Source organism: Panthera leo, chromosome A1 (genome assembly GCF_018350215.1).
Source record: "Panthera leo isolate Ple1 chromosome A1, P.leo_Ple1_pat1.1, whole genome shotgun sequence".
Lineage (NCBI taxonomy): Eukaryota > Metazoa > Chordata > Mammalia > Carnivora > Felidae > Panthera > Panthera leo.
The window spans coordinates 28,609,218-28,635,415 of NC_056679.1; the positions used below are offsets into that span (position 1 = coordinate 28,609,218).

A 26,198-nucleotide genomic window follows, 5' to 3' on the forward strand; every position below is an offset into this window, starting at 1 on the left:
TATTATCAACAAATAAAGTCCAAGAGCATTTTTTAGATATTGTTTTCCATAGTTGGCTCAGTTTTTGTTACTGTTTTCATATATTTTACAGTGTATCTTCTCAGAAAAAAACTTTGATAGTATATTTAGAGCTACTGACCTAGAACAGTCTCCGCTATTGTACATGTCATTCTTTATCACAATTACGTGTTCCCACTTCTGTCTCCCTGGCTGATCAGTGAGCTCTCCCTGAGGGCAAGGATGGGTCTTTGAACTGCCTCCTTCCAGCACAACGTCTGGAACATGGTGGGTGTTTGATAAACATTTGTTAAACAAATGAATAAATGTAATATCTCTTCCTTCCCACCCATCTTTGAGACATCTGCTTAGAGAGTCCTCTCTCGGAAATGAACAGGTGATTGGTTCTTCGTTTCCATGAAATGAAAATCAGCCTCTTGAGCATGATATTTAAGAAAACTGTGCACTCTGGCTCACCTCACCTGGCCAGCTCGACTGCCTTCTGTGCAACTATATTCTAGACATACTCTTGTTCCCTCAAATTTCTCTTGTATCTTGACCTTCTACATGTTTGTCTGTTTCTCTGTCTGGAAGCATTTTCTACCCATACCTATCAGTTAAAATCATATTGAATCATCAACACTCTGTTCTCTTTACTCAGAATTAATTGCCTTCTCCTCTGTGTTCTCACTGAACTTTTGATTTAATTTCTATTATTGCCCTTATCACCCTCTGACATGGATTATATTTGTTTTACATCTATCTTTCTGTCATGTGTGCTTCCTGAGAACAGAATCTCTGATCTTTTATAATCGTCATACCTAAAAGTCTGCCTTATACATTGGAAATATGTAATATTTGTTTAACACACTCTTGCCTCATTCATTCTTTGAGTGAACATTGATTGCATGCCTAGAAGGTATGAGGTGTGGTGACAGGCACTAGATATATAGGTGATACCCCCTTGTGTATAGATGGTATGCCTTGTCCTCACAGTGAAGGACAGTCATAGGAACAACTAAAAAGTTTCTTAAGTATAAAGTCCTTTCGAGCAGTTAGTTCAAGTGGAAGGATAGAAGTGAGAAACAAGTTATCGTTCATTTATTTGAATTTGGATTCAAGAAATATGATAGATACCAGAAGAGCCAAAGTGGCCAGGGGCAGAACTTTCTCTGCAGTGTCCACTGTCTTCAGCTCAACCCTGTTTCCTGCGGGTGTTGGCTCAGCTCCTTGTTGCTGTCTTCCTACTGGTGACTGAAACATTTTGGTATTGAAATACCTAGGTATGTTATGGAATAGCTTTCAAAATCCCTAGCAAATTTTAAGATAAAACATAAGATCGCAAAAAAAAAAAAAAAAAGAAGAAGAAGAAGAAGAAGAGCTTAGAGCTCTGCTCCAGTCCCCTGACCTCTAAGTCCTTGGAGGTGTTTGTTCCTTCTCTGCCATTCAAATAATGCTGGAAAATGACTGTGACTGAAATGAATGAACTCTTTAACTTTTGCTTCTGAATGTTATATATCTCATTTTTCTTATGATTCAGTAGTGTCTTCCTTTAAGAAAATCTATCATAAAAACTTAATAAAATAGGTACATTACAGAAAATTTAAACATGGCTCTCCTTGAAGAGTTGTCCAAATATGCTTATTTACATACTATTTTCTATTTGACTTGAGTAGTTGAAGTGTGATAAATTTAACACTGAGCATTGTGAGTTTTTTCAAGTTGATGAACAGTCAGAAATGAGGATAAAAATAATTCATGATTATAATATACCAAATAATATTATGATATATGTAAAATGCAACTTACATAGTGAGTTTTAGGCAATAAGTGTTACACGGAAAATGTATTTAGGGTTGTTAACCATGAGAGACGTGCTAAGCCGGTCTCACGGAGAGCTGGTGGACTTAAGTCCTCTGATGGATTTCCTTAGCAGCAGGCTATTTCTCATTTGTCTTAGTGATCAAAAATAGGTATTTCAGGGGTGCCTGGGTGGGTCAGTTGGTGAGGTGTCTGATTCTTGATTTCAGCTCAGGTCATGATCTCAGGGTCCTGAGACCCAGCCCCACGTCGTCGGGTTTCACACTGAGTGTGGAGCCTGCTTAAGATTCTCCTTCTCTCCCTCTGCCCCTCCAGCGCGTGCTCTCTCTCTCTCTCTCTCTCTCTCTCTCTTTGAATTGCCTCTGGTAAAATATCTTTCGATATTTAATCTCATGCAAGATCTAGTTCATACTGTACCAAAGATGGTACATTATTAGTATGATGAGTTAGGTTCGCTTAAGTATATTATGAGTTTAAGCTCATCAGGGGAAGGAATGTCTACCTATTTTGTTCACAGATACTTCAGCATCCAAAGCAATGCCCATGAATAAATGCTGAATACAAATTTATTGAATAAAAGAGTAGATAATATCCTGATATGAAAAGATATTCACATTAATTTTTGACTCTCTCATGCTTTTCTGTTGTGACCCAATTAATGAGACTTTTAAAAACTATAAACTACTCATTACTGTATTTTCTGATAAAGCTTTACTCAGTGGACACAGTGTTCCCCAGCCTCGCGCTCTGGTTTCATCTGTGTGTACATCTTTGCCCACTCATTAGTTTTGCATTTAATCTGCATTTTTGTTCTTCTATTCCTTTTTTAGAACTGATTAGAAAATGCATTGTTTAATGTTAGGAGCAAAGGGTAATAAAGGACCTGCATACTGTTTTTCTTTTGGGGTCTGGAAAAGAGGAAATGAAGTTCCCACAAAGAAATTAGGTCATCTTGAGTTCCTAAGATTTACCAAGCCAGAAACCTAGCTTTCAGAGGAAAGACAAAAGATCCAGTTTTTAAGTATATCATTTTAGTAGATTTATTTTTAAAGATTAGACAACTCACATCTTTCAGATTTTGTTAAGAGATTTGATTATCAGCATGGCTTTGAATATTAGAGGAGTTTCTTTTTAAATAAGTGTTAATACAGTGCTAGGAGATGTGGGGAGGGAAGTAGATTTTGAAAACTAAGCATATTTTGAAATGTTTAGCTTCCATCAGATGACTACTTTGCTGTGGCTATTTTCTACCTGTTGTTCCCAGTAAGAAGCTACCCCTGAAGAGAACAGTGTTGCATCACAGTAGACTTCCTTCCATAAATATTATCCCCCTAATGTCTTCCTTTCTTTTATGGTTTGTTAGGATTTTTTGCATCTGGACACATTAGTGATGAGTGATTGACTGCTAAATAAACTATTTGTCCTCCAAAACAGCTATTTTAAGAGCTGGAGTCTTTTCAGTCACTTTGGCAGAAATAATATTTTGCTTATCTTATTAAAAAGACTTTTCCCTCAAAGCATTCAAAGCACATATAACAATAATATTCTTTCTGTCTCCACTTTATCTTCCTTGCTTTTTACTCTACTCTGCTCCCTCATTTATTCTCTTTTAATTCCCTCTTTAGACACGAGTAATCTTGAGCTTCAAGAGGTGAAGTGATTGACCAACGTCCAAATCTGGACTCAGAGTCAGGCCAGTGGTGGTTTTTAACAAACACTGCAATAATCACAGTTAATTTGTGTCTTCCTTTTTTTGTATTGTATGGTAACACTGCTTATATTAGTGGCCCTTTCTGTTTGACGTCCTTGAGAAGTTTCTCTTCCAACATGGCAGAAATACATTTGCCTTTTACAGGCAAGAGTAAGAAAGGGTGTGTTGCTATTCAAGAGAGAGCCCAGACCGCTTGTACACATTGTTTACAACTTAACGTTTGTTTGCCTCAGCTATGTCTAAGTAGCACTCTGTTTTATTTTTGAAAATTATCAGTGCCCCTTACCTTCATTTCATTGATAGTTAAAATAAGCCTTTGGAAATGATATTCTTGATGATGCCATGAACTCTTTTCCACTTGGCAATATCATTCAGCAGCGTTACTTCTCAATGGGTAATGTTATGCTTATCTCTTATTGGCCGAAATTACTATTTACTTCTATTTTCAGGACCTTCCCTCATTTAGAAATATTTGGCAAATATTTGTTAAGTGTCTCCTATGTGCCATGGTCCAGCTTTCCTTTCCCACGTTTGACTTCTATTAATGACTAGTCTATTCCTACAGCCAATTTTATTTAATGAACCATAAAGTTAGAGATAATTTTTGTTAGCTATTTGAAACTCTTATATGTCGTCTTTCTTCTTTCACTCTTATGTTTAACTACTATTGCATTTCTAAAAGAAAGCTAACCATAAGCCAATTTAAACACAGCTTACTAAAATATCATTTTTAAAATAAACATCACTATTTTGAGATCATTTGCTCTTCAGTAAATTAGCAGATATTAGCTTAATGTACCTTTACAAGCAACATTTCAAGAACAGATTGTGCTTGCTCTCCAGAGGCCAATTTTCTTTCCTTATTTTGACAAAAACCTAGTCTTTATACAACTTAATTATTTTTATTGCATGTAGAATGATTTTAAATTACTATCAAGACATTAATAACTCTATTTAAAAAAAACTTTAAAATTACAGGATTAAGGGGACTCTAAGGTGACTCAGTCAGTTAAGCATCTGACTTAGGTTCAGGTCATGATCTCACAGATAGTGGGTTTGAGCCCCGCGTTGGGCACTGTGCTGACAGCTCACAGCCTGGAGCCTACATCAGATTCTGTGTCTCCCTCTCTCTCTGCACCCCTACCCTGCTCATGCTCTGTCTCTCTCTCAAAAATAAATAAACATTAAAAAAAATTTTTTTAATCACAGAGTTAAAAAAAGAATAGAGTTTAGCACCATATTCCTTTGAGTAGCTCCTTTATCTACACAGGCTTTAATTGATAGAAAACTTTAGTTTGCAAGATAGTGAGAAGTGAGAACATTTATGTCAGCGATTAGCTAAACATTCTAATTAATTCAAGCATTACAGATAATAGTTATGTACTGAAAACCATTTTTTAAATTAAACCGTAGGCTAAGAAAATGTGATTTAGATGTGTTTTAAATTCCCTTCTCTTCTCTATTGTTGAAATTACTAGTTCTATTTAAACTTTTATAAGCTTATATTTCAGAGATGTTCTTGAGAGGAACAAATTGTAATAGAATTGAAATTGTAGCAAATAAAATACTCTCTTAGGGTTATTGCCTATTTGTGTGGAGAACTAATATCTTTTGATCCAAGATGCTCCTAAACACAGAGCAATGATTTTAATCAACTTTTCAGAAAAATAATCATTATATTGGCTTTAAGAGTCAATTCATATGCTGCTTGTGACAATAATGCTTATCACTTCACTAAGTTGAAATTTATGATATTGTAAGATACCTTGAAAAACCAGCTTTCTCTTATTGTATTAAGTACTATGCAAGGATAGTAGGTTATTTGCCACCCTTACATCACCAGTGAAACTTAACTGACATATAAGCCAATCCATTTTTTAATAGCATATCATTTTACACATTATACTAACCTCTGCTTTTCCTTTGATGTATATGATGAAAGATCAATAAAAAGAACAGAACAAAACCACCTTTTTTCTATAAATTCCTCTTTCTCACAGACTACTCCACTGAAAGCCATGATTTCCATTTGTGTTTATTCTCATTTGTAATCCTTTTTAGAAATCATCTGATTTGTGCATGTTCCCTCAAACCTTTGGTTTTTAATTCTAGCACAAAAGTCTTTTGATAAATCTAATTTGGCAAGTTGTATCTTATCAGAATTCAAGTGTTATAGAACAATTTCATTTGCCTTTTTAAAATTGGAATTCAGCTTGAATTTCCTTCCCACTGACAATGATACAAGAGTTCCTTTTTCCATTTTGGTGCTTGAAGGTGTCATGTTGTTGCCCATTAAATATGTGACAAATGAAGTGAGAAATTCATTATATAGCTATAAAAATCTGTGTGAACACACTCTTTCTCTTCCTCACCCAACCCCCCTTCTGTATTGCTAGAATATTAACAACAAATTTAAGGGAAATTAGTTAAACTGTGTTCTTGTTTGCTTAAAACTCTAAAAATTAATTTTTTAGCAGAAGATAGCATGAAGTATGTCCTATAGGAAACTTGTAAGACCCAGGAATAGAGAAAATGGACATATGACTAGATATCATTACACTGCATAAGAAACATTGTGTTCATACTAAAAGTGGATAAGCACCAATAAATTGTCACCGTATGTTTTGTTTTCACTTTTCTTAACATCCTCAAGGCTTTATTTCAAACACATCTGAATTTGAATTTTAGCCAATATTAAAAGTAGTATCTGATTCTTTGTAAAGTGTTAGTGCTTGGGCTATAGGAAGCAGTAGATAATAAGGCAGGTATCAGACCCATGAGAGCCAGAATCATTGGGGTGGGAGCTTGGAATAGAGGTCAGGAAGAGCAATAGACCAGACTCCAGGGAATTAGCTCAAGAAGCCACTTGCCGTTTAGTCAAATTAGAGGGAAAAGCCTTTCAAGCTAGGTGCAGATAAGTTAGGTAGTCTAGAAATTATAAATGTCAATAATTGTATTGCCAACGTACCTGTTCAAGCCCTGGTAGGTGAGGACACTGATGGAGGAGTTACTCACTACAATAAGTCTAAATTCAACTCAGTTGGAGTCCATGATGGATGTAAACAAGGTCTTCCATACTCCCTTGACTAGTCAACTGCAAGTGTACTTCTCAATATGACTGTACTTTCTAATAAACACTTATAAATTAATAAAAAAGATTTCTTATATCTAGTAGAGTCAGCCTTAATCTAACCCAACATTTACTGAAGTGGATTCTATAGTTCCAGATTCTCTGTTTAAAAAAAAAAAAGGGGGTCCCTGGTCCAATAAATTTGGAAATCCACATACTATATGTTGTGTTATAAGCCACAGTGTTGACTTTTAACTTTTAGCATTTTTGTCATTTTATTCATGCATTCATTTATTCAGAGAATATGTATTAAATGCATTCTATGTGCCAGATATCCATTAGATGCAGGGAACTGGATGAGGGACAGATAGATATGGTCTACCTTCTTAAATCTTACAGTCTATGTAGAAAGATATTAAGATAAGTAATTAGAATATAGTGTGTTAAGGGTTGAAATAGAGGAGATCCAAGGCTCAAAGGGAACATGCAATAGGGTCACCTAACCTGGTCTTTTTAGAAAGGGTCATGGTGGGGATTTCCAAGAAACACCGTCTACACTCAAGACCTGAAGATCAGGTAGAAGTTAGACAGGCAAGAACTTTCAGTCCTAACAGCAGAAATAATGATAACAAACTGGTAAGGCTGATGTGTAGTTACACTCTTTATATCTGCCATATGCTGTGCTAGGTACTTTCCAAGTGTTCTGTCATCAATCCTCCTGGGTGGATTGTATTACTTACCCAAGATCAGGTGGCTAATAAGTGATAAGAACTAGAATTTGAATCCTGATTGGTCTGACTCCAATGTCTTCTTTCTACTACCCCACTGCTGCCTGTCAAAGCAATTCACTTATTTTGATTAAATTTGTTTTGCTAAAGCAAAAACTTACTTGAAAGATATCTTAAGTTTGCTTGGTTTGTCATTGTCATATAGTATTTATCAGTTTTTTAAATAAATACACATTTTATAATTTTAATAGATGGTGATAAATGTTAGCATTTGGGGAGAAGTTTCAGAAGCATATTATAACACTAAGGTCTGAAGTTCACATTCCAAGTATGGCCTCACACATAGTAGGTACTCAAAAGAACACAGGTATAACTCCACATATTACTTGGTAAGTGATAAATTTGAAAAGGCAACCTTCAATTCTTATAAAGAAAAGTGCTACTCACATTTTAAAAGTAATTTAATTCTCTACATGATATGATCAAGATGGCCATAGAATTTTTTATTTTAAAGAGAGCATATATGTAGAAGATGAAGATATAGAATTGATCCCCTTAAATGTGTCTGGACCTGCCTATCACCTGCAGCTTATAAACACATTTTTGGTAAAAGTAATTCATAGATGATATGAATTTCCTATCTCATCATGTGAGAACGTATATAACATCAAGAGAGCTCACTATTAATAATTTGAATATTCTGATCTAAAGGAAGGTCTGGCACACTCTAGCAAATAGATTTAAGAAAATGGAATGGATTGTCTTAATCCTAGCAGAAATGTTCAAAAGCCTATGGTTGCTGGAGGGAGGTAAGACAGTCTGGCTTTTTGCACATGCTGAGGGCAGATTAGGCCAGAATGTGGAATTCATACACTTGCCTTAATTGGTCATGTCAGGATGCCAGTCATCACCAAAGTCACCATCAAAATTCCTCTCAAATAATATAAATATTATTTCTCTAATGCAAATATATATGTTTTTAATTTCTCCTCCTCACCCTCAGGAGGTGATTTTGAGGAGTGAAATGGTCACAAAGGAAATTACTAGAAAGGAAAGGAGAAGTAAAGAACCTGGATAATCTGTAAACCTGGATTGATTTCCAAACCCTATAATTCATATTTACATCCACAAAATACTGTTGCTAAATGGAATTTCATTTGTTATTATTCATTTTGAGAAAAGTGGGTGGTGAATAAAAATTTAAAAAGAAGTCCTCCTGTGCTATATTTTTATTCATGTCTGTTTATTTTCTTACTAACTATAAAATGTTTCGGTTTAACTTCAGGGACACCACAGTACAAACCCTTACTCTTCAGCCTTCTGTTAAAGATGGACTGATTGTATACGAAGACTCACCTTTGGTTAGTAATCCAACTATATGAATATTCTCAACTCTATTTTTCTGAATGATAGTTGTATTTCAGCCTTTGAGAGGGATTTGTAAATATCCCATAGATTTCAATGAATTTCAGTCTTAACTGGAAAACACTCATTCATATGTCATTTGGGGAGTAGATATTTAAATACAAATTATTGGAAAATAAAATGTTTCCTTATTCTGTTCTTTTCTCTTCCAGGTGATTTAGGGAATGATAGAAATCCTCTAATGGTTTCTTTATCATTCCAGAATTAAGGAAAAAAAACTTTGCTGTTTTCAAATGTGTAGTGTTTAAAATTAGATAATGTTTCTAGAATTTTTTTTAATGATTTTAATGAATAAAATATAGCCCAGTGTTTTGGGTAGCTGGAAAGACCCATCCCTCAACTTCTTACATAAGACCCAAAATAATCCTGGCCTGCCAGGCCTGTCCGTCTGTGTAGATAACTCCTTTGTGGTAATGGCACAAATATGCCAACATAAGAACCTCTCTGGTCCAGAGCTTTTTGAAGTGATTGAAGTCTTTAGAATCTCACTCCTGAATTCTCCCAGGTTGGGTCTGACTTTCCCTGAACAGAGATGTGAAGGCTGGAGTTGGATTAGTGTTTGAAAGCTATATGTTTTCTCCCTCTTTTTTAATTCAGTTCATTTTTGCCCTAAAATTAAATGGAAGAACCCTTATCAGTTTTTTTAGAATATGAATATTCATTTGTGGTAGAGGCAATCATCTGTTTCTCAATCTGTAAAATTATTTGTCAAAACTATGTAAAGAGGAAAATTTATTATATGGTTCATTAAAAAAATAAGCTTTGGGTTTGTATTTAAATTCATTGAGTATTTCCCCCATCTACTCTCTTAAAATGTTTTTTTTTTTTAAGTTTACTTATTTATTTTGAGAGAGAGAGGGAGAAAGCAGGGGAGGGGCAGGGAGGGAGGGAGAGAGAGAGAGAGAGAGAGAGAGAGAGATTGAGAGAGATTGAGAATCCCAAGCAGGCTCTGCACTGTCAGCCTGGAGCCCAGTGCGGGGCTCAGACTCATGACCCATGAGATCATGACCTGAACTGAAATCAGGAGCTAGATGTGTAACCAACTGAACCACCCAGGTGCCCCCCTCTTAAAATGTTTTTAAGAGTTTTTCCTAGCTTTTATTTTTACCTTTCTCTTCATAACATCACCACTTATTCAGACACCTAAGACCTAGGATTCTTTCTTATTTTTCCTTTCCTTACTTCCCATGTAATCAGTTGCCAAGACTATAGATTATATGTCCAAAAAACTTCAGATCAAGGTGCCTGGTTGGCTCAATGGGTTAAGCATCCAACTCTTGATCTCACCACAGGACATGATCTCACAATTCATTAGATCGAGCCCCACATCAGGCTCTGTGAGCCTGCTTGGGATTCTCTCTCTCCCTCTCTCTCTCTCCCCCTCTGCCACTTGTGCCCCCATGTGCACTCTCTCTCTCAAAATAAATTTTAAAAACTTAAAAGAAGAAAACTCTTCAGATCAATTTAATACTTTTTATTTCCACTTTTCCATGCCTCTTCCCTTAAAACCAGGTCCCTCAAACTGCTTTTTTACCAGATTATTATGGTAATCCCCTTTTAGTCTACTCTGCATATCGCTGCAGGATTAAACATCCTAAAGTGTAGTTCCAGCCTCCATTCCTATCATGCCTAAACTCATAAATCTTTACGAATTGATTACTTAATGAGATAAAGTACATATTTGTCACTCTGGTGACAAATTAACAGAGACCTGATCTACTCTTTCAGACCCTGTTTTCTTTTTTCTTTCTTACATTTAACCTCTGCTTCAGCCAAGATAGACTACTCATATTCCCTCTTCCCTCAATGTGCCTCAGGATTTCTTGAGTTTGACCAGTGATTCCCTTTATATTGAATACCCACCTCTTGACCATCCATTCTGATCTATTGAAATCCCCCACTCCTTTAGAGCCATAACAAATGCAGTGTTCGGATATCCACTCTTGATTGTGATGTCTCAGTCTTCTTAACCTCCATGGAACTCTAGTTTCTGTATTTGTTTCGCTTGTTTTAAATCTCCCCTACTCTGGGGTGTAAAATGTGGACATTACCAACATAGGAATAATTATGTTGCCAAAGGGGAATAAATTGATTACTGCAGAGTTAACAATTTGGTAACTATGTGAAGCTTTTAGAGGTGATCTATAAATTTTGTTTCCAGCTCTGCTACACATTTTTTTTTTGTGATAGTGTATCCATAACTTAAGTAAAACTAGCTACTAGTATAAAGCCAAAGCAATGAGTGAAAAAATTTTAAAGACATTTGCTTTTATTTTTTTGTTTATGATAAATGTTCTGTCTTCAAAGGTTAAAGCAGTAAAGTTGGGTCATGTTCTGGTGGTAGATGAGGCAGACAAAGCCCCAACAAATGTCACCTGTATTTTAAAAACTCTAGTAGAAAATGGAGAAATGATTCTAGCAGATGGAAGACGCATTGTTGCAAGTGAGTATAAAAAAGCTTTCAATATATGCAAATTTCACATCTTTGGTATCAAATCACACACTTAGCTGGCCATTTTTCTACAAGTAACAAACATAAGTTCCATATAACCAAAGTTGTCTGCATTGACAGTCATTTATAAAACTCAATACATCTGAATCAATCTCTGTCTCACATTTTTATAGTCAGAGAGCATCTGTGAAAATTTTCATAGTAGTTTTAGGTCAAATCAGCTTTATATTTTTCTACTCTGAGAATACTAAGATATAATTTTTTTAATGTTTTTTAACATTTATTCATTTTTGAGAGATACAGCGTGAGCAGGGGAGGGGCAGAGAGAGAGGGAGACACAATCTGAAGCAGGATCCAGGCTCTGAGCTGTCAGCACAGAGCCTGACATGGGGCTCAAATCCACGAACCATGAGATCATGACCTGAGCTGAAGTCGGGCACTTACGTGACTGAGCCACCCAGGCACCCCTAACATATCATCTTTATTATACTCATTTGTCCATGATTTGTATGTAATTTAATTTCCTTCATCATTATCTGAATTTTTTAAAAAGCTCTAGCATGTTCTATTGCTTATAATGTTAAAATTAATGTTACTATTACTCATTATAATTAGAAAAATTGCCACACATTTTATTATATATATATATTTGTCATACATACATGTGAATATGTGTACACACACACACACACACACACACACACACACACACACACACTCCTACCACGGGAAGAAGTTATCCTCTGTTTTGGACTACCTTCTTCCTTTTATTGATTGATTGATTGATTGATTGATTGAATTTTTTCTTGTTAGCAAAAATGTAGATCGATGAATCTGATCAGTCTGTTTAACCTACAAAGAAAAACTGTCTAATGTAATGTCAGAATATTTTCTAGTTTCTAAATTTTTAAATTTTTTTTTACATCTTATTTATTTTAGAGAGAGAGAGAGAGAGAGACCGAGCACAAGTGGGGGAGGGGCAGAGAGAGAGAGGGAGACACAGAATCTGAAGCAGGCTCCAGGCTCTGAGCTGTCAGCACAGAGCCCGATGCAGGGCTTGAACTCACACTGTGAGATCATGACCTAAGCCGGAGTTGGACGCTTAACCGACTGAGTCACCCAGGTGTCCCTTTTCTAGTTTCTAATTTAATTTTTTTGTGTGATGAGAAGACTTGAACATCTATAACTAGTCACTGAAAATATATATAGCTGATAGCAGGGTAATCAAACAAATTGAGACTAATAACTAAAACCATCAGTATGCAAAGTGAGGATGTAAAGAAAACCCCATTAAAAATGTGCAGGTGCATCACCAGAGGGGTTTTTCTTAGATGTTAGTATTTCAAGATGGCTATTTCTGAGCCTAGGAAACTCAGCACTAATAAAGATATTCTAATATTTCAACTTCACAGTGAATTTGTGGGAGAAATGAGCATTTGAGTTAGACAGCTTGAATACGAACTCCTAGATCATTCAGACTTTCAGGATTAGAATTCTGCCTGACTTTTGGGGTGCCTGGGTGGTTCAGTCTGTTGAGCGACCGACTTCAGCTCAGGTCATGATCTCACGGTTTGTGAGTTTGAGCCCCACGTCGGGGTCTGTGCTGACAGCTGGGAGCCTGGAGCCTACTTCAGATTCTGTGTCTCCCTCTCTCTCTGCCCCTCCCCCACTCATGCTCTGTCTCTCTCGGTATCAGAAATAAACAAACATTAAAAAAAAAAATTCTGCCTGACTTTCATAGATGCATTTTGAAAACAGTAAATGGATAACAAGAAAGAATTGCTGAAACAAAATTGTAGTTAAAGAGTAATTATCTCTTGGTAACCCTTTACATTATCCAATACATTTTTGGAGAATAGTCTAGAAGAAAAAGAGTCGTCCTAATTTTTAAACTCAAATTTAATTGTAGACAACATTTTAAACACAAGAGCCCCTGAAGCTCTTCTGAACATGGTTTCATAAAGCATCACTTCTCAGGCTATGTTTTCCATTTTCTTTCCTTTTTAAGTTTTTATTTTTTATTGTCATTTTCATTTTAATTAACTAACTAATTAAATTTTGCCTGTGACACATACTGGTTTATTTACCACTGCTAAATTAATGGAGATCAAACATTAAGATTGTTGATTGTATTTAGTACACGAATATATGGCATATTTGAAAGATTATATTAAAAAGTAGAAGTGTAGGTTCGTACAGGCTGATCTCAAATAAAACTGCAGGTGCTACATAACTATTCATTTTAAAAGCTGGAATTTAAATAAACCCAGATGACAAGTGTTTCTTCTTAAAATAATCACAATAAAGTTTTTACCATCTGAAATTATTGTCCAGACTAGCAGTTCTATCTGAAATGTACATCAGCCAGGAGAATATCATATTCAGTTTCCTTAAGACAAAGAAACCTTCAGTCAACTTGAAACTATGTATTTTAGGGGCGCCTGGGTGGCTCAGTGGGTTAAGCGTCCGACTTCGGCTCAGGTCATGATCTCACGGTCTGTGAGTTCAAGCCCCGCATCGGGCTCTGTGCTGACTGCTGAGAGCCTGGAGCCTGTTTCAGATTCTGTGTCTCCCTCTCTCTCTGACCCTCCCCCGTTCATGCTCTGTCTCTCTCTGTCTCAAAAATAAATAAACGTTAAAAAAAAAATTTAAAAAAAAGAAACTGTATTTTAAGAACTAAGGTAGAATCCTTTAATTAGAAATAAATCAACATTGCACGAATGAGCTGACTAGGTGTTCAAGACCTTTATTCTGTGTTAAGTTTCAGGGCACATAGTCTAAACCAGGAATCACTTCCTAGCTGCATGATGGCAGGCTGTTAGCAAAGTGATGCAGCTACTGATTTGATGAAAATAGAAGGATGTTTGGATTATCTTTTGGGTATCCTTTGGATTATCCTTCGTTATAGATTCTTACCTCTTTTTTTTTTTTTTAAGGAATAATGTATCTCAAGCCAAGTTTAAATACTGTAAGATAATATTTGGGCAAGTTTGCTTTTTAGATTTACATTGAATTTACATAAAAATATAAGTTCCTGTAAAATTCAGTATATGCGTAATCAGTGTTCTGTTCTTAAGCAAACTTTCTCAAGGAAGTTTTTTTTTTCCCCATAACCAAATTGACACAACCAGATTTTTAGGGTTTTTTTTAATTGACTACTTATATTATTTTAAATGCTGTAACGAAATTCTTAAGAATTATTAAATATCAATAAAGACTAAGGAGAAATTATGTTTTTCAGATTCTGCTAATGTCAATGGAAGAGAAAACGTTATTGTGATTCATCCTGATTTTAGAATGATTGTTCTGGCCAACAGACCTGGATTTCCTTTCTTAGGCAATGATTTCTTCGGCACTTTAGGTAAAATAATAATGATAACAATAACAAAAACAATAGCAATAACAATAATAATATTGTCTCAGTAACAGTATGAGGTGGCTGTCGCTGAATGCCACCATGTGCTGTGTCATCATCACAAACACCTTGTGAGAGTATGTGTTATCTCCTTTTGAGAGAAGGAGAACATCAGATATTCAGAGAGAGTCACCTTTTCTGGAGTCACTTACACAATGAATATGAGAATTGGGCTTCATATCTAAGTCTGTCTGATTCCAGAGCCTGTAACTGCTCAAACAGTTATACTATGTTTGTTGCTTGGGGTCTCTTAGAATAAAACACAAAATCAGAAATGATTTTCAGTGTTTGGTTTTTGTCACATCCCCGTAAGTACGAAAGAGTTTGAGACCAGCTCTGAGGAGACTGATTAACACGGATCAGAGAGGCCCTGAGACAGACTTCATCAACAAGAGCCTTTAAGAAGGAATTCACTTCTCTATGGCAAGTAGGTGATTCTAGATACCAGTAATTTTCATACTCAACATGGAGCAGGCTCAGTAGGATTTTTGATCTAGTAATTCTGTATCAGTGAATTTTTTCAAGAGAATTCACCCATGCAATGATTGAAATACAAAGATAGGCAATATGGCATTGTTTATGGTAGCAAAACAATGGAAACAACCCAAATGTCCATCCAAATGGGACTGGATAAAGAAACTCTGTGCTGTCCACACACTAGGGTGCTATGCAGCAGTTTAAAAAAGAATGGGGTAAGTTTACCTATGCTGATCAAAAAAAAAATCTTTAAAATATATTAAGTGAAATAATAAGTCAGAAGAGTAGTCTAACATTTGTATTAGTTAAAAAACCAAAAGGCAAGAGGGATATGTATATATGAATATGTTTGTACCTGTGTAGAATTTATACAGAAGAGCATTCAATATGTCTCCCACATCCTCTTATCTCCATGACTTCATGTCGGTTCTATTCTATGATGCTCTTCCCGTCACTCATTCTTTTTCAGCCATTCTGTTCTCCTGTGTCTTCCTTGAACGTATGAAGTATGCTTGCCTTGGGGTCTTCACTTTAGCTGTACCCTCTGCCTGAAGTGCTCTTTCCCCACCAATAGCTGCATTTGCTTAGATGTTACCTTCTCCACAAGGACTACCTGACTCACCTCCACCATCATTACCATTTCTGATATCCTATAGTATGACTTTTTTCTTCTCTGAAACAAATGGTTTCTAATATTTATACTTTCTGTTCATTGCCAGAACATAAACTTCATGAGGACAGGAACTTCTGTGTTTTTGATCACTGATGTATATAAAATAGCTAGAGTAGTACTTGGCTCATGGAAGATACTTAATAATTACTTGATGAAAAAATAATAATAATTACTTGATGAATGAATGAGTGGTTAATTATCATTTTACATTCATGTTACATTTGATCTTCAGCAAAAAAATATACTTTGTGTTTGTGTTTGAACAGGTTTAGTCTATGAGCTACAAGCTTGAAGTTATCATGGCTTGTGTTTTATTCAGTTACTTTTATAAATATGTAATAATGATAAATTATGATTTGAATGATTTTTGAGAACTAGAAAGTTCTTTCTAAAATGAACATATTGGGGAACCTGGGTGGCTTAATCAGTTAAGCACCTGGGTGGGGAACCTGGGTGGCTTAATTTCAGCCTAAGTCATGATGTCATGATTCATGGGATCAAGCCCTGTGTCAGCTCTGCACTGACAGCATGGAGCCTGCTTGGAATTCTCCCTCTCCCTCTCTCTCTGCACCTCCCTGACTTACATGTATGTGTGCACACGCTCTCACTCTCTCTCTCTCTCTCTCTCTCTCTCTCTCAAAATAAATAAATAAATAAACTTAAAAAACATAAAATGATCATATTAAATAATGCAAAGCTATTTACTCTAACTTCCTTCGGCCCCCAATCTCTTGGTTTGTGCATCAGTAGAATTACATGAACTTTTAATATGAGAAACCCATCTCTCTTGAGCATAGATTATATGGTACTAGTATAATTTCAGTTGCCTAAATTATGGTTGAAATATTTTGTGTAAGTTCTAGCAATCTGCGCAAGATATAAATTGCATATAGAGCAGTGATACTAATTCCCCCATCTTGGTATACATAAAGAAACATGCATATGAGATAGATGTATGTCATTTCTGAAAATGTTCAACATGTGTTAAAATTAAAAATTCCAGAACTGTATGAAGAGTATTTTCATACAGTTCCAGAACTGTATGAAGAGTATTTTCCAATTAATAGAAAATGAATAAATCACCAAAATTGTGTTTGTATGTATGTATTTTTTAATTAATTTATTTATTTTGAGAGAGAGAGAGAGAAGGAGAAGACATGCACACATGGCGTGTGCACAAGAGGGGGAGGGGCAGAGAGAATGGGAGACAAAATCCCAAGCAGTCTCCACACCATTAGTGCAGAGCAGGATGTGGGACTGGAACTCATGAACTGTGAGGTCATGACCTGAGGTGAGATCAAGAGTCTGATGCTTAACCGACTGCGCCACCCAGGCGTCCCATGTATTTTTAAAAAGACTAATGCAGTTATGGAAGAACAAATACTGAACTGTCAATATTGGGTGCCTGTGGGGGAAAGGAGTGGAATTGGCAGAGACACAGGCCTCTCTATTTTTGGCTTTTATATTTGAGCATCTCCCAGTGAAATTGTATTTAAATATTATATAATTTTTAACAGAAATCTATGAAGAATAAATCACACATCTGTCAGTTTCCTTTTCTTTTGTTCTAGTCATTTCTTCTCTGTACCGTTCTATCATTGGACGGGCTTTCTGTGCAGTTTTATATATTTAAAAATAGAAGTGCTTTGATGAACAACCAAGGTCTCTTTAAACGACCATTCTGTATCTCCTATGGCATTATAATGGATTACTTGCATACTGAATGTGAATCTTTTTTTTTCTTACAGGTGATATCTTTAGCTGCCATGCAGTTGATAATCCCAAACCCCATTCAGAGCTTGAAATGCTCAGGCAATATGGACCAGATGTGCCTGAGACCATCCTTCAGAAGCTCGTGGCTGCCTTTGGAGAACTGAGGAGTTTAGCTGACCAGGGGACTATTAATTATCCTTATTCTACCAGAGAAGTCGTCAACATAGTGAAGCATTTACAGGTATGGCACGTGCCTGTGCATAAAGATTTAAAAGAAACCATCAGTCTTCTTTTTTTTTTTTAGACTGCTTAATTTATACCAAGTCTTTTAATTTCTAAAATATAATACCGATTTAGGTGATATAATAAGAAGTATTTGTAATCTAAATTTTAAATCTGGAAGACTGATGAACATTTTATGTTTAAGCCTTTGAATTGATGTAAGTGAAGGTCTGTGCCATAGCCATTACCAAGGAGCTAGGAAATTTGGTGGAGGTTTTTTGGGGGGTGAGGGAAGACAGAATGAGACAAGCAGGGAAACTTTACCACTATTTGACTTGATACAACAAGCATGAGGTATCTGAGTGAAAAATATTTTCATTTTGAAAACAAAAGATGTGAATATAGAAAACACAGTAAGAACAGTATTTATTATATGCCTGTAAATACTGTAAGAAAGTTTTATAAGATAGAATAAATGGGCAGGAGAATGTAATTCTTTGTAGCTGTGTACAATATATGGTCCACCTTCGTAAAGAAAACAAAAAACCCAGGTCAGGTCTACTTTTATAACAAATAATGGTCTTTAAGCTAAAAGTCACAACCTAATGACTCTTGACCTCTGACCCATCCTCAACTCGCTAAGGAAAATCTAGAAAGGGAAATAGAAAGCTTTATTCTGCGTATTAAAACCATGAAAAGTCCAGCTCAGACCCCAGTGCCTAAAGAAAATCAAGACACAGCCAACAAGGGACCCAGAGTGCACAACCAGTGTAAATGTAGCTGTTAGTAATATTTCTTTCCCTCTGCCATTTGGTTTCTTTATTCACTGTACTTTTTATATTCTTCTTCCCTTCTTTTCTTGCTCCTTTATCTATTCTTTCATTTATTCATAGACCTGTGACTTCTCTAAATACTTCTGTACAGATATTCAACACTTTGCTCTATCTATGTAAATAGCATTTTTTTTTTTTTAATTTGGTCAATCTGCTACTCATTTTAAAGGCCGGAGGTTTCAGAAAGCAATGGAAGTCACCAAACAGGATCTGAGCACTGATTTAACATTTGAGGGAAAGAACTGTTCCCCTTCAAATTCTAATATTTATTTGAAAAGGAAAATACCAAGATCACAGCAAACATTAAAAAGAAAATGTATATATTACCTCCTATCTAATTATCTGACCAGGCTAGTAAACATCTGTTAAAGTTTATTTGATCATTATTGTTCTATCAGTTTTATAAATTTTTATAATACTGTGTATTTTATCACATGTGTAATAAGGAAATTTTTTTTTAATACAGAAATTTCCCACGGAAGGTCTCTCCAGTGTGGTTCGGAATGTGTTTGACTTTGATTCCTACAACAACGAAATGAGGGAGATTTTGATTAACACTTTGCACAAATATGGGATACCTATTGGAGCAAAACCGACCAATGTGCATCTGGCAAAGGAGTAAGGCAAACTAATTATTGATAAAATACTCTTGAGGGTTATTGTTCTGATTCTTAAATGGTGACAATTCTGAATCTACTGTTACATGCTGCTAAACTGACCTGGTGTGGAAATTCCATGAGTAAACTTTTCAAATGCGTGTTGCTATTTGCTGACTGGATTTCAGTTAAATAGCATTATTTGTAGGCCTGTAAATTGAGAATTTCAATTACTTTGAATATCCCATGAGTAGATGTAATGTAATCAAATAAAGGGAAATATTTGTTTCTTTAACAGTCTCTGTCCTTTTGTTGAATTACTATGACTCTCATTATTTCCTAGTCTAGTGCAAAATCATTGCACAAACATGGAAACTACTTAAAGGGCTAATATGTATTTAGTTAAGATGTTCTTATTTGTGTCACCATATATTTTTCTGTTATGATAGTTTTCTAAATTTATAATCATATTAACTGAAGAGAATGTTGGTTACTTATTTCAGCTCAATGGATGAAAGAGGTAGTGAAAACAAGTGGGTTTGTTTCATGTAGGCCAGTTGCCTTTTATTTTGTAATTGTAGACTACATACTTAACCTTAGTAGAGAATTCTTGCAAATATGTTATTTACCAGAATGATTGTTGATGTAGTTTACTAGTAATTAAGTCAGTGAAAATTCAACAGTTTTAGATACGTATCACTTAATTGATAATGCATTTAATGCCACCTTTGTCTATAAAAAATAGTTAATTACCATAATTCTTAAGGGACAATAATTACTTTTAAATTATTATTTAAATTTAATCTCATACAGGAGGTACTCTCTACCCTCCTTAGAAAAAATTGTTAAATATAAATTGATGATTAGTCCATCTATACACACACACATATATACATTTACATCCTAAGTTTAAATATCATCCTTATTTATTTCTTCTTTGAAGTTATTATAAAAACTTGTCAGGATAAGTACCAATAAAAATAAGTGGTTAAAGCTTTAACAGTTTCTTCAAGGATTCTTAAAGAGAAACAAATATTTCCCTTTTGTGGTAAAAGCACAAGATGCAGTTATGTTTGAAATTATCGGTGAATTGGTTTATATTATTAATGAGTGAGTAAATTTTTCTTTTTGAAAGGAGTGATTTGGTGTCACTAATCACTAAGTTGCTAATACAAACAATTTTCTCTAAACTATTGTTTTACTGATTGATTAGCAGTGTTTGTAGGCATTTTGAAGCTCGTTTGCTAATTTAAAAGCATACCTTCTATGTTAGAGTTCAGGAAATTATCTTTAATATGGAAACCTCTGTAAGCACTCATGTTTTTTACTTCCCTTTTTATAAACTGGATCTTTTTTTTTCAATTGGAAATAAGATGGGTTTGTTGTTGTTTTTTTACCACTAGCAAATTTCTATAGAGTTCTGGCTTCATGGAAACAAGGCTTATGATTTTAAAATAACATCTTTTGTACACTTGTACAACTTGAAATAAAAATTAAAAGAGACATCAGTTGGTAAGATCAATCAAAAGGAAATAGAGAGCATTTTAAGTTTCTAAGGAAGACAGATAAAATGATTTAACTTATGCATTACAGTTCTCACTTCTAAACTGAAAAAATTCTTCATGGCAAGTTAATTCCAACTCTAGTACTTGTGAGTGGAAACAGTATATTGAGCCTAGAAACGAGATGGTCATGCTCATGCCTGACATGGGGATGGAAACATCTAGCTGTCCACCCACTGCATGTAGCTAACAGTAGACTCAGAGATGTGGAGGATGAGTGGATTTTCCCTTGTGGTGGAGTTAGCAGTAGACCACAGTTTGACATTCAGGGCATTGTTTCCACGTTGGTAAATTGCAGTGACTCGGGCAGCTCTAAAGTAGCTATGTCATTTTGTTGCCCTCTAACTGAAATCCACAGCTTCCATATGTCTGTTTCTACTGAACAGTCAGTCCTGTACGTTGATAGAGGAGAATGGTAAAGTGACGAAGCAATGGCCTGGGAGCTCAGCAGTTATATATTCAACCTGTGTGGTTGGTCAGTGACGGAGAAACAGATTTTTGGCCTGTTGGTAAAATGAGGGCATTTTATTATAGACAGCATAACCATATAACTTATCTAATGAGTACATGTTTAACAATGGAAGGGGGTGCTGTTAATAATAGCTCTGTAAAAAGAGGTATAAAATAAGACTGTCCTAGTGAGGCTAGAATATAAGGTCCTTTTCATAAAGTTAATAAGGTTAACTTTATTAATAAGATTCCTTCCTATTCTAACATCCTTTGCATTTTAACGTAATCTTATTTTTCTCTCGTTGGAAAAACAAAAACGAATAAGAAAGGAGTGATGCTAATGTTTTCTTTTTCTCTCTAGAGTAACACACTGTTAATAGTAATCACATAGCCCTCTGAAGATTTAAAGTTGTCCCCATGCAGTCTTATGATTTGCTTTGACTTTTGTAGACCTTTTGCTAAACCTCGTACTAATTACCTAGACCTTTTACTAAAGCTCGTACTTCACTAGACTTTTTGCTAAACCAGCTCCTGCCCACCTCTGCATATATACTATGTCAGTGAAGAAGCTCCACAATGGGTTTCTGTTCTGAAGAAAGAAAGACAAAATGTTTTACTTATTGTTAATATCCTTTTGCCCCAAATGAAAAATTCTTGCTACAGCCTCTTAATTTTCTTGTTCTCTAATCCAATCATAGTGTTTATTGGTTAGGACCAAAATTCCACTGAGTCCGAATAGGGTGTTCACATTCACATTCAAGTTGGGGATGGAAGAATAACTGGCCACCCACTGTATATAACTAAAAAGAGAGGTATGGCAAAAATTGTAGAAGGAAGTTTTCACCTGGGCAGAGATGACCGCTGTTGTTACAGTCTTCTACAGCACCTTCTTCCTCAGCTGAAATCAGGATATACTTTGGCTGTTTGGTGGTGTCCAATTAGTGATCTTTAGTGAGTTCCCAGAAGAGATGCTGTCACTTCCCCTTTTGTTCTCCTAAAGAGTACAGTGATAGTACCTATCTCATAGGTCTCTGGACATTCTTAAAAGGCCCAGTGTCATATTATGAGGTGAATATGACTTACCTTCTTTACTAAACCTTTGCTAAACCCACTATTAGGCTGAGTCTTACCAGGTGCTTATTTTACCTAGCTCGGGCATGCCATAATGCAGCTCTTCTTCCTGATCTACAACACACTCCCAATTCTTAGTGCTGAGATCAGAATTGGCCACCTAGACTCCCACACGACATTGGCCTCTTCCCACTGGTACTTCCTGAGATTCTTTTTTACTGTTCCCTTTTCAGTTTCTAATATACGAGATAGGATAGGCCAAAGAGATGGCAAACACAGCCGAATAAGGAGGCACACTGGGAGAAATTTAGGCAGAGATAGGAAGATTTGGGTTAAAATCTGAGCTCTTTAAAAATAATCTGAGCTATTGAGTTTCAAATGTCGTGGGGGGGGGGGCGGAAATGAGTGCAAACACACATAATTAGGTCCAAACATCCAACCAAAGGCGTATCGATTATCTACTGTAGTAGAGATAGGTAATAAATTTCAAAGTAAAGTTTTTTTGTTTTTCCCTAAAATGAGCTTTTATTTCTGAAGTTTCTTTTATCTGAGAGTAAACATACAGCTAGTGCATTAGTTCTTCTTAATTTAAAAGTGTGTTTCAGAGCAATTTATGAGCTCTAACATGCAGGAAAACATTTGTTTTAAAGGAAGAAAAAAAATCTTATTTTTTGTAACATAATTTTAAGTGACTTGTATAATATTTTATCTTAAATATGTATGCCACTTTCAATTTGACATTTCTTAAGATGAGAGAATTGTCATTTCATAAATTCACAGGAGAGTATACTCTACCTGTGAACATCTTAATTAATAACAATAATGATGATGGTAATACAAGCAACTTATAGAAAACTACATGCCCAGCACATTCCCAAACACTCATTTTACATGAATTTAGATAATCTTCATAACAAACCCATAATAGGTAATGTTTTATGTATACGTATAATATTAGTATTACATTTTGTAGATGAGGAATTTAAGACACAGAAAGGTTATGTCACTTGCCTAAGATTAGAAAGCTAATTGGCAGTGGGGTTGGGGTTGGGGTTGGGGCACCTGGGTGGCTCAGTGGGTTAAGTGTCTGCCATCAGCTCAGGTCATTATTTCACAGTTTGTGGGTTCGAGCCCCACGTCGGGCTCTGTGCTGACAGCTTAGAGTCTGGAGCCTGCTTCGGATTCTGTCTCCCTCTCTCTCTGCCCCTCCCGTGCTCGTGCTCTGTCTCTGTGTCTCTCTGTCTCTCTCTCTCAAAGATAAATAACGTTAAAAAAAAAAAAAGCTAACCAAGATTAGAGCTGTAATATAAAGACTAAAATAAGCACATTGATATGCAAATTATAGGTAATTTTAAATCAGTTACTCTTTGGATACTGAAAATTACTGAAATTGGTTTAAAAGGGCCTTAAGATTTGAGGTAAGCACCTTGGAATCATTATTGACTATGATGTCCTACATGTATAATGCACAAATTCTTCACAGAGTTATGAAAGATTCAGGTAGGGGGGAGGGGGCTGGCCCCCAATGATATTTCACAAAGAAAAATGAGTCAAAAAGTGGATTAACATAGACTTTTGGCATACAGAGATCATTTTAGAGACCTCTTCATTTCCCAGTTAAGTTTTCTCTTTGTTCTTTGTTGTTTTGTTTTGTTTTTTGACATAGTGAAGGATCATGAAATAAAACACTAGGTAATTCATTTAGAAAAATAAAAATAAATTTGAAAACTTTATTTGGCTGCCATATATAAAAAACATACTAGCCATTATCCTTTCCTGATTTGGAACACAAAACTAATTTGTGAAATCTTCTCAAAGGTTGTGGTCATTTTTAAATAAATAAAACATTAGAGAAATTATCTCTACCCTCTGAAGTTATTGTTACGTGTTTTTCTCTCCCTGTCTTCCCTAGGAGACACACATCTACAAAATATTGAAATGATCATCCTCCTTACTCTAAATTCTTTGTCCTCAACTCTGTTGATTTCCTTTAAAAAATTTTTTTTAATGTTTATTTATTTTTGAGAGAGAAATAGAACGTGAGTTGGGAAGGGTCAGAGAGAGAGGGAGACACAGAATCCGAAGCAGGCTCCAGGCTCTGAGCTGTCAGCACAGAGCCCGACATGGGGCTCGAACCCACAAACCGTGAGATCATGACATGAGCTGAAGTCAGACGCTCAACTGACTGAGCCACCCAGGCGCCCTGTTCATTTCTTTTTTAATGCTGCTTAATTTTTTCTTAAGCTAGCATCTTTTTTTCCAAAGCATTTACTGCCTATTTGTCACTGGCAAATTATAATCTACCAATCATTTATTTGTATTAGCCAAGTGGAATAAAAAACTTGAGGAGATTAAAAAGGTTTTATATGTAGGATTTCTTTATGATGCATTTACAAAATGAAAAATAATGTCCCATTCATTTTTAAAGTAAATTAGCAAAAAGGCAGAACACTTACAATTTCACCATCCAGAAATAACCATTGTTAAATCCTTCTAGATCTTTTCCTATGATTCTATGTGTTATTGCACACACACAGAAAATATTCTTTTCAGTTTTTTTCTTTTTTTTTAATGTTTATTTATTTTTGAGAGAGAGAGCATGAGTGGGGGAGGTGCAGAGAGGGCCAGAAGATCTGAAGTAGGCTCTGTGCTGACAGCCGAGAGCCTGATGCAGAGCTCAAACTCATAAGCCATGAATGAGATCATGAGCTGAAGTCAGACACTCAACCGACCGAGCCACCTAGAAGCCCCTGAGTTGTTTGTTTGTTTGTTTGTTTTTCCTTAATAAAAGAGACATTGAACAATATGGGGATTCGTGGCACCAACACCAAGCATGCAGTCAAAAATCCACATATAACTTTTACTCCCTCTAAAACTTGACTATTAACAGCCTACTGTTGACCAGAAGACTTATCAGTAACATAAACAGTTGATTAACACATATTTTGTATGCTATATGTATTATTACTGTGTTCTTAAAGTAAGCTAGAGAAAAAATGTTCTTAAGAAAATCATAAGGAAGAAAAAATACATTTACAGCACTGTACTTACTGTATTCTTTGAAAAAAAACTGCATGTAAGTTGGACCCATACATTTCAAACCCATATTGTTCAAGGGTCAACTATATATCTATAATAAATTAGATTTGAGAATGTATGACACTCCTCCCCCAATCCCACTCTTTCTCCATTCTTATTGTTTCTTGAGATTTTAGGCCTACTTATTCATTTATTCTAGGCTTAATGAACACATTCATAAAGCATGTAAGATATTCTCATAGAGAATTGATATCAACAACTCTCTTTATATATGTGTTTAAACATCATTATCCTGTTCAGATATATAAAAATGCTGTTGCCAGACAGACTGCCCCTCTAAAAGTGTTATGTGTGACTACACGTAAAGATTGTCCCATAGCTGGGGCACCTGGGTGGCTCAGTCAGTTAAGCATCCCACTCTTGATTTGGGCTCAGTCTCAGGTTACCATCGCACAGTTTTGTGAGTTTGAGCCCCACGTCGGGCTCTATGCTGACCCTGCAGAGCCTGCTTGGGATTCTCTCTCTCTCTCTCTCTCTCTCTCTCTCTGTCTCTGTCTCTCTGTCTCTGTCTCACTCTGCTCCTCCCCTGCTCATGTTCTCCCTGTCTGTCTCAGAATAAATAAATAAACTTTAAAAAATTATTTAAAAAAAAACTCAGAGCTGATGAAGAAGCCCTATTGGAGTCTTGAATTACTCTTCTGATGTCCTATTGACATCTGTATTCTCTCTCTGCTTTCAAATGCTTAAATTTTTTTAATTTTATTTTTCAGGCAAAATAAAGTAACTTTGAATTAATAAAGTTTAGTTCCATATTAGCCAATATTTTTATTAAACTTCTTAAATAGGTTCACAGTTTAAACAATTTAAAGATACCATTGTAGCTATTGATAGTAGTTGCCTTTGAGAGAGGCCCTGGAGTAGAGAAAAGAGGCTCTACTTTCTG

At 35.5% G+C, this 26,198-nt stretch overlaps 1 protein-coding gene across 2 annotated transcripts in view; it reads left to right on the forward strand.

Moving 5' to 3' along the window:
* Positions 1–26,198, forward strand: part of VWA8 (von Willebrand factor A domain containing 8) — a 370,895-nt gene that overhangs the window by 208,167 nt on the left and 136,530 nt on the right. For both annotated transcript variants that reach the window (XM_042927004.1, XM_042927013.1), the window contains exons 22-26: positions 8,613–8,688; positions 11,060–11,195; positions 14,446–14,565; positions 17,518–17,723; positions 19,004–19,155. In XM_042927004.1, the coding sequence (XP_042782938.1) occupies positions 8,613–8,688; positions 11,060–11,195; positions 14,446–14,565; positions 17,518–17,723; positions 19,004–19,155 (690 nt within the window). The remainder of the gene's footprint in view (positions 1–8,612; positions 8,689–11,059; positions 11,196–14,445; positions 14,566–17,517; positions 17,724–19,003; positions 19,156–26,198) is intronic.